Source organism: Monopterus albus, unplaced genomic scaffold (genome assembly GCF_001952655.1).
Source record: "Monopterus albus unplaced genomic scaffold, M_albus_1.0 scaffold359.1, whole genome shotgun sequence".
Classification (NCBI taxonomy): domain Eukaryota; kingdom Metazoa; phylum Chordata; class Actinopteri; order Synbranchiformes; family Synbranchidae; genus Monopterus; species Monopterus albus.
The window spans coordinates 253,927-263,736 of NW_018128239.1; the positions used below are offsets into that span (position 1 = coordinate 253,927).

Here is a 9,810-nt window from a genome sequence, read left to right on the forward strand (position 1 = left end):
AGTGAGAGGGGACAGTGTCATTGCTCCAGGTAGCTGTAGGGGCTTCCTGAGGGAGCAAGGAAACTTGGGTGGCCTTGATGATCTCCATGGAAGCACAAAGGAATATGAAGCAGCAGATGTCAGTAAGATCTCATCAGTGAGAGTTCAACAGCCTAAAAGGCAAAGCAAAGTTAGTTAAGGTAGCATAAAGAATAGGTTACATTAAAGGTGTAGTTTGAAATGTCGGGGCATACACTTGTGTTATCGCCCAGTGTTAGACGACATGATTTACACAACTTTATAACTGTGCCTTAAGTAGGGGGCTGGAGACAGGAGCTATGTAGCTTAGCTTAGCACAAAGATTGAAAGCAATAGGAAACAGGTGCTCTGCCCAAAGTTCGAAAATATACAACAGATAATTGCCTGGAAAATTGCCTGCGTACTGTGTATGCAGTCAAAATGGCTGCTCTTGCAGCAGCTGATGTGGGCAACAGTCCAAACTTTAAAACTTCGGTCAGCCTATGGCTCACAGAATGTTAAACTAATGATCAGCTTAACAACCCACCTTCCGTCACAACAAAAACAAGCCTGTTCTAGAATAAAAACATCGCATACTTAGTTCTCTCAGTACAACAGCTTGTTTATGAAGCTGCCCTGGCTTCTTAATAACCACCATGCTGCACACAGGCACACCCTCACGGCCCTCACAGTGAAGGGCTATAATTGATGTTTCGTTAGGAACAAAATGCACTGACTTGCGGAAAAAATAACAGAGACATGCCCTCCTCAACCTTGCCTTAACTGCATTAAAGTTGAAGAGGGGATGATGGAAAGAGAAGAGGAAAAAAGAGAGTTGTGCAGGGTACAGGCAGAAATCATGAGGGATAAAATGTCAGAAATATTCCTATTGTTACCAAACTAAGGGAAATACTCTACAGTGCTCGCGTAAATGGCTCATTTGTTGGAAAAGCTTTCATTTGCATTTTTCATTTTTCCTTTTAAACTTTATAGGTTTGTAAAACTGCAACAAACATAAATCAAACAAACAACAATGAAAACAGTGGGTACCTGATAACGCTGACTTCATTTCAACCTACAGGGCAAAGCTTGTTCTACTCCAGCCTTGGGCTTAAAACAGTGTTGTATGGAATATTAAACTTGTGGCTCATAAATCATAACAATGCTGAAGAATAAAAATGGGAGTTTTTTAATTAAAGGACTTGAACCTCTGGACAAGTTGGTGTAATCTGGATGTAATTACAGGCACACTAAAAGTCTTTTGTATAAAAATGCATATATAGACATTAAATGTCCTACTGAGGACAAGAACTCCCATGCACGTTGACGGGCACACATCACACACACATTTCCCTACGTACCTCCTCCCTCTATGCAGCACTCTCCCATTCTAATCTCTGATATACACAATAAGAGCAGATAGACAATTTGTCTTCTCAGAAGGCATCACCTTATTTGTCCACCATTGTATGTCCAGCTCTAAGAACAACTTCCTGGGAGATGCTGCTATGGCAACGGAAGGTCAAAACAAGGCCCTGTACAGAGCAAAAGGAGAGAGATAAACAAGAGTCTGAATTACATTTAGATACAAAGGCAATGGCTACTGTGTGAACATTGTGGATGTGCTTGTATGTATGCAAACTATGTCCTCTATGAATCTGCTGAGTGCAGATCACATACGTTTAAATATGTCAGCAATATGCTGATATTACTTACCAGTTTCACTTTATTTAAGGGCTGGGGCTGGTTAATTTGTTCTGTTTTCCCAGTTGCTGTTCATTTTCAGTGCCAAGATCCAGAGTCTAGGCTGCAAAAAAGTGAAACTGACATGGAAAGTACTCCAAAGCAGACCGTGATATCTAATGACTCTCCCCAATGATCTTCAGATCTAATACTAAATATTTATCTTTATTTCATTTCCAGCTGCAGCAGGCAGATGTTTTCAGTGGAAATGTTCTGATTTGCATTTATATGCCACCACTGGATGTCATTCTGTCTCCTCTCTCCCATAGTCTGTGTGTTTTCTCCTCTCTCTCCCTTTACCTTTTTGCAGGTCTCTCCTCTCTCTCCCTTTACCTTTTTACAGGTATCCCTGGCTCTGGAGCTGTACGTTTCTGATGAGCTGTCACTGATCACATCAACCTTTTCTAACCAAAAACAGTCGAGGCAGAAGGCCGTCCACCAAGAGCCTGGCTCTGTCACAGGTTTCTTCTGCTAAAGGGAGTTTTTCCTCCCTACCGTTGCCACGTGCTTGCTCAAAGGGGATTTGTTAGGTTTTTCTCTAGAATACTGTAAGGGCTAAACCTTACTATGTAAAGTGTCTTGAGATGATTTTTGTTGTGATTTGGTGCTATACAATTGAACCGAATTGAATTGATAAATCAACTGTACAATAACCTGCTCAGAAACCAACAGCAAAGGTAACAAGTAGCAGGTCAATATAGTGGAGCTAATGGGCTAAATATGTCCCTCAGCAGTTGACAAAGACCAAAGAGCTAAATGAAGTGTGATTATTCAACTTACGTCTGGCTGGTCACAAACTCCAAATCACTGGTGTCCTTTTTCAGCACCATAGCTCTGATTCAGCTTTTACTGCACTTCCCCAAACTTAGTTATTCATGTTTAAACAGTGGAAGAGGCTTCCACTATATTTGAAGCCTTGTAAACATTCATTCATTCATTTTCTACCGCTTAGTCCCTGAACGGGGTCATGGAGCCAATCCCGGCCGGCAATGGCGGGGTACACCCTGGACAGGTCGCCAATCCATCGCAGGGCTAACACATAGACAAACAACCACACACACGCACGCACGCACTCCTATGGGCAATTTAGAGACACCAATCAACCTAGGCTGCATGTCTTTGGACTGTGGGAGGAAGCCAGAGTACCTGGAGAGAACCCACGCAAGCACGGGGAGAACATGCAAACTCCACACAGAAAGGTCCCAGGTGGGGCCCGAACCCGGAACCTTCTCGCTGTGAGGCAACGGCGCTAACCACTGTGCCACCGTGCGGCCCGGCTTGTAAACAGAATTAATTAATTAAAAATTATTTTAATTTGATTAACTGAATGTTCACATAAGCATTCACTGCTACTCATTATCAAATTTGGGCCACACTTAATGCACCATAATGACACACCATGCATTTTCATTAGTACTGAATGTTAAACAGTGTTTTTTATCAGTGCAGACACAATGGTGGTAGAATTGGTGCTAAGGTAGATTAGCCATTCACGTCAACTTGTCACTGCCCCTGCAGCCCCTCACCCCCTACCCAATGCAGGGAATTGCATTTTTGCCGGACTAATGTGGACGTATGGTCACACTCCGTCACACTGGCTGCTGCTCTGGTTCTGTTATGTACTGATAATCATGAGACAACTGTTGCCTCAACAAGAAATATCCTCACGTTTTAATATTGTGGCAGGAAATCTTGTCACACCCCTAATACATCGGTTCATTATCATCAACACTGCTGAACACACATTGTCTACTACCTCCATGACATGCTATCATAAGTCCAACTCTCCACTGGACGAGAGATTTATTGGTCAAGTGACAACAGGTTTGAACATAATTATCACTGGCTTCAGTTGCTGTTCCTTTGAATTAGAAAGCTACAGCCTTTTAATTTATATTACTTACTATTTAAGGTTTGATTTTTAGTGGAGCAACAGCTAACAGCTGTAATTTTCAAATGACACACTTGCACTCACCATGTCTGTGCTGAGCAGCAGTTTATCCATTGAGCTTTAACAGGTCACCGATAAAGGAGCACCTACTGGCAAACACATACAAATATATATTGCACAGTCAACCACACAGAGTCTGGACACATTTTAGCAGCTGAATTTTTTGACAGCACTCAGTATTGTTATGCTGACATATACTGACTTAGTGCATATAAGAGGCCAGTATGGTTTGTACTGGGGGTGAAGAGGCTGAATACTGATTCCTGTGTAATTAACTCATAAATTGTTCAAGCCACAGCTTTTAAACAACCTGCAAATGGGATCGAGAGGCCACAAGGTCACTGTTAAAAACACGCCTGTCAGTGGTATTAATTCATGCTAAGTGCTCAAATAGCCCGTCATTACTATTACCTTCAGTAAGTGGATTTTAGCTCATTGGCATAATTTTTTTAACAGCCTATCTGGCCTTTTACAGACCCTTCTAATGTTTAATGTATTTGCTCTGCATTTTCGCAAATATCATGTAGCAGATAAGTGTCTTGACTCCTCATTTTACTGATGTACCATTAACACTGAGCCTGGAGGGCTTTATATTACTGAGATCTCTCCACCATTACTTCACCTTTTATACAGTAGTAATTCCATTCACTCATACAGCTGCTTTCTAACATGGCACCTTCTATAGAAGGTTTATAAGAGTTTGTTAATGTAATGGTTTAGACATCAGTTAGTATTAATATGAACATCCTTTACTGTTTCTTTACAACTTACAGTATAAACCATTCTTATGCTCTATGACAGTATAAACTGAAGAGTTACACACACCAGCTAATTGATTGACTTTATTCCCCAAGGCGATCTGCTTCCTGGTTAGACCCAGTCTACAGTACGTCTCAGCCACATCCCTGCCTCCACACCTTCCATTACAAAGACTGCGAAGAGCACCCAGATTGTCCTTAGTCTGATCCTGTCGTGCACATGTAGCAATGCACATCGCAGAACATTTTTGAATGTAAGATCCTATAAACCTGTCGTGCACACGTAGCCATGCACATCGCAGAACATTTTTGAATGTGATTTTCTTATACTCACAAAGATTAGTGTTCAAGTGTGCTCACACACACAGAGTCATTTTGCCCTGAGTGAGGGATTTGAGATATGTAAAATTAAAAGATGATAAAGACTTTGCAGCATCCACAAAGAACAAAAGGAAGATCTTTAGGAATATAAAGGTGCTTGTATATGAGTGTATTTATGGTGTCTTGACAGCCATAGTCCTTCACAGTATTATTTACAGTTAACTCTTCTGTGCTGCTTATGTGTAGTCCAGTCAAAAACATGTAATTACAGACCCAACTGGCCAGATGAACAGCTTTAGTGTTCCCACACTGTGCTGCTTATGTGTCGTCCAGTCAAAAACATGTAATTACAGCCCCAACTGGCCAGATGAACAGCTTTAGTAACTACATTAGAGTAAATGTTAAGCAAAAATAAAAAGCTCCTGTTTCCCCAGATAGACAGACAGATGCAAAGAGAGGGGGAACTGCTTTTTCTATTTGACTCACTCATTAGTTCAAGCAGCAGGACTCCAGAAACCAGGCGCAAACCAAACTGATCAAAATCTGAAAAAGGAACAAAGATGCTGGACATGTTTGTGCTACAGTATGTTTCTTATTAGGTGGAAGTGGAGACGGTTCAGTTGTGCCACTGTTCAAGTGCTCTTTTCATCATTTTACTGTCATTTAATGTTTCCTTGTCTCATCTCGCCTTGTTTCTTTTATTTTGCCCACATTAAACCTCATGCCATCTCCTTTCCTCTGACTCTAGTTCATCTCCTCGTTTCCTTTGTTCATTTCTCAGATAACAACAGGACTGTACTCAGATCAGCAGGGTAACTGATGCTGTTGGTGTCGCTGGGTATGCCTGCATGTGTAAATGTGATCAGAAAGACATGGGGATGTGGAAACAGACTTACACTGTGAGTGTATGAATTGCAAAGTTTATCATCCCACTCATATATAACGAGCCCTGTATCCTCTGACATAACACGAGGAGAGACAGACAATATAAACGATATGATCAAGGCAAATAGGAGTTCGTGGTTGCTTTTTACTGTTACAATTCAGTCACACCTGAGCTCAACTGCCTTGGCAGGAAAATGAGACGATAACATATGATAAGGCTCCGTGTCCACACTTCATTTCTCCGCAGTAGAAAGACTCACACCACACGTTTTATCAGTGGATAAGGATTCAAAATACTTTGCGCACACAAAGGACAATGAAACCCGAGCAGAATTTGTACAAATGAGTTTGGTAAGAACTTACCACAGTCCGCAGTCCTTACAAAGCCCGACATTGTCTCCTAGTCTGCGCTGATGCTGATTATCGCCTGTGAACTGTCGCTGAGCTCCAGCTGCGCCCTGAGCAGTGAACCTCCACTCCAATCCAGTCCACACACACACGCACACACATTGGTGGGCACGATGTTAGTGATGTTATCTGTTTGTTCGTTGGGCCATGAAGGCAGCCCTATAGCTGGTGGTCTGTCCCCACAGTAGCTTAATGTGTAGAGCAACATGAGAGAGCACATCGTGTGTACTACAGCAGGTGTACTGGAAACCTCCACCCATAGAAAATAGCCTAAACCATGTAAGGTCTTAAAGTCTATAACTGACAAAAGACTAGTGAATACATGTATGAATAAGACCTTATGTCCTAAACCTGAAGTAAACTATAATACAGTGTGTTTCTTTCTGTGATTATTTAACGTGTTAGCAAAGACACAAACCTTGGTGTAAAACCCAGTCTATAGAAATGGATCTGTACCTTTGGAATCAATTAAACTAAATTGACTATTTTCTTATTATGTATTTACAGAAAGCACATTGTATCAGTTCCTCCAGTAACAGATACTGTGTGAAGGACTTTTAGTCATATTCTAGTGACTAAGTCATTTTCAAGGACATGGCCACCAAATGGGTTACATTAGGGTTAATACCAAAAGCAACTATGAAGGAATAAAGTTTGGACCTAAAAGACATTTTAAATGAGTTTCTGTGACAGCTTTCATACTTGTTCTTTAAAGCGATTCATCTTAACAAATTATTAATTATGTTACAATTAGAATTACCACCCAGTGGTAGTACACCTCCCACAACCAGTCAGACTCATGTAGACGTGAGGTCACAGTGACCTTGATCTTTGACCTTTGACCACCAAAATCTAGTCTGTTTATCCTAAAGTCCAGCTGGACCTTTATTCTCTACAGTGTTATGGGGATATACAGTGTTATATTACATTGGCATGTCACAGTTTCAATGCTGTTATTGTGACATTACTACATTTTACACCGTGAACCAACATAGCTATTTTACATTTTCATGCTAGAATGAGCTGACAGTGGAGCAAAGATACAAAAAAGGCAACTGGGAACTTGTGGTGTATAACAGCCACCTTTTACTCTTACAGTTCAGTCATACCTGAGCTCACTGGTGTTGAAAGGAAAATGAGAAGACAGGATATTTGACTGGGATATGTTACTGCTGTGTTTCCACAGAGCACATATCCAAGATAGACTCACTCACATTTACAAGTGAAAAAAGGTCATTTGTATCAGCCAGGGATGGAAAAGTATATGAAACTGTCACAGCAGAGAAGTAGGTCTTAAATTTAAGAATCTGAGAATGGTCCTCCACAAAAATACCTAACAAGATTCTAGACTCTCAGCTGGGGCATACATATACACAATATCACAATAATCTGTCAGGGGTAGGAATGTAGCAGATACTGGTGTCCTCCTCTCATGAAAGGAAAAGGAATGTTTCATCCTAAAACAACACAACAAAGGTCATGTATGTAATGGAAAAACTAGATGTACTGTAACTGTAACTATGTCAATGTAACTACAGTGTTTTAATGTTTCAACTCAATATTTACCCAATACAATGGATATAACATAGTGCTGTGAACTGCTGCTGTCATTGCAGTTTGACTCTCATTGGTACAAACCAAGACTCACTGATAAAGATCACAAATTAGCATAAACATGCAGCTCTTTTAGCCAATGGAGTTGTGTCAGTAGATCTACACAAGGTGATTGGTGTGTTGAAAGTCAACAGGACAGTGTGAACAGACTTAAAAAACCTCCACTGTCACACCAGGACGACAATCAGTGGAGACTGAACAACTCGATGATGCGTCTTACACTTTGTCTCTTTGTGCTGTGGATCGGTGAGTAGCCAACAACTGTCTCTTCAGCTTAGTTTACATTTAGCATTTGACAGATATGGTGAGTAATAAATGGGCCGACCATATCTGCTGTAGTAAGTTGTTGTCCTGTGCTGCAGACAGACAACCACTATCTAACTCACACTGGTGGTGGACCTTGTCTTTCAGGTGTCACAGTGGGCACAGTGGTGGATCTGCAGAAGAGAATCATTGGAGGTCAAACATGTGGACCACATGAGCGTCACTACCATGTCAGACTGAGGCTAGTTGATGCTAAAGGAAATTCAGATATGTGTGGTGGCTCTCTGATCAGTGACCAGTGGATTCTGACTGCAGCTCACTGCAAGGAGCTGTTAGTAAATTATTTATTAATTAATAAAACCATTAGTTATAATCTACAAACCCTTTGGTGCCCTTAAGTGGCACAGATCATTAGTTGAATATGTTCAAACAGGTTTTGCTTATATTTATTAAGTTCAGTGATGTTTCTTATTGACTTTCTACCTCTAGGACTATGTATGCAGATATAGGTGTACATCCAGGTCCAACACAACAGGTTCAAAAAACGACACAAACTGAGATCTTTAAGGACCAAGGCAATAAGGAGCATGACATCATGCTGCTGAAGCTTCCTACACCCATTAACATCCAACCTGTAAGGCTTCCTGACTGTCAGAAACGTCCCAAAATGTGAGTTGTTTGTTCTCCTTTAATCTGCACTTATCAACTCTTGAACTTTCACTCATGAAGTGAGAAATTTACACTAAACTCTTTTACAAATGTAATGTCATTAGTGATGAAAATGCTTTTAAAAATAATTTTAATGACCTTTTTCTTTAAAAAAAACTTTAATAAAACCTGTTTATATTTATTCTTTTTATTGTCTTTCAGAGATGATACAGTTCAGATTGCAGGACATGGGGGCAAAACACGAGGCCCTTTATATGAATATCGTAAGATAAATATTCTTTATTTCATGATTACAGTTATTTATTTTTATCACAGTTTGTCTTCTGGGTGCATGGTGGTGCAGTGGTTAGCACTGCCCCCCAAACCTAACACATTTCAAGATTCATAGAAACAACTGAAAATTGAATTCAGGGACGTTGTTTCATTCATAAATATTTTCCAGATTTGCATGTATTTTATTTAAGTATAAATAAGAATGGGAAATTCTGTTCCACTGGTAAAGTACAGACAGGTTTTGTGCATTAAGTTCCTCTATACATGTTGGTATAATACACATCTTTTCTCTGTTCTAAGCAGCAAAGGACAAATCAGACACTCTCCAATGTGCGGACCTGAAAGTTGTCGAATGTGACAGGCTCGAAAAGATTTTGGCGAAAGGCTATTCACACTATTACGAGGAAAAGCGCTATCAACACTGGTTTTGTGGTCAAAATAAAACTGTGGTTACGTGTCCAGTGAGTTGGCATAGTTTCTACCTTTTTCTTCAGCCATTAGTTTTAACAGTTAAATATACAGTATTTCAATGCAGCAAAAATCTACAGTATAACAAATAATATGAATGTCTTTGTTACAGGGTGACTCTGGTGGAGGAGTGGTGTTTAACAACATGATTTATGGTGTTCATTCTTTCACTGGAGAGCCTAACTTTGCAGTTAGTTCAGCACCAGTTGGGTTCATGGATGTCTGTGCATACATCAAATGGATCCATGATACTACAGGTATATAATAAAACTGATCTGTGGTGAGGTTATCAGTATATTTCCATGTCATATAACATGAATTTCATATACTGTTTATTGAGAAAACTCTTCACTTTCTCTAAATATGCAAATATCAATTTACAATCGTTACATTTATATCAAATCCCTCTACATCTAAAATATTTTAAAAATAAACAATAAATCAGCTCTACTACAATTA

General features: G+C 40.1%; 1 protein-coding gene and 1 long non-coding RNA gene across 3 annotated transcripts in view; one reads left to right on the plus strand and one right to left on the minus strand.

Moving 5' to 3' along the window:
* Positions 1-7: 7 nt before the first annotated feature.
* LOC109975047 (uncharacterized) lies at positions 8-4,682 on the minus strand. Of its 2 annotated transcripts, XR_002277074.1 has the most exons (4): positions 3,716-4,682; positions 1,714-1,804; positions 1,448-1,532; positions 8-152 (listed from the first exon to the last, which is right to left on the minus strand). It is a non-coding gene; the product is annotated as an uncharacterized LOC109975047 (long non-coding RNA). The 2 variants fall into 2 exon arrangements; XR_002277073.1 differs by having other exon boundaries at positions 8-1,532.
* Positions 4,683-7,394: 2,712 nt separating this feature from the next.
* The window catches only part of LOC109975037 (uncharacterized), an 11,053-nt gene continuing 8,637 nt past the window's right edge, over positions 7,395-9,810 (plus strand). The window contains exons 1-6 of the mRNA XM_020625555.1: positions 7,395-7,923; positions 8,089-8,272; positions 8,431-8,610; positions 8,812-8,873; positions 9,184-9,344; positions 9,464-9,608. Coding sequence (XP_020481211.1) covers positions 7,884-7,923; positions 8,089-8,272; positions 8,431-8,610; positions 8,812-8,873; positions 9,184-9,344; positions 9,464-9,608 — 772 coding nt within the window. The 5' untranslated portion in view covers positions 7,395-7,883. The remainder of the gene's footprint in view (positions 7,924-8,088; positions 8,273-8,430; positions 8,611-8,811; positions 8,874-9,183; positions 9,345-9,463; positions 9,609-9,810) is intronic.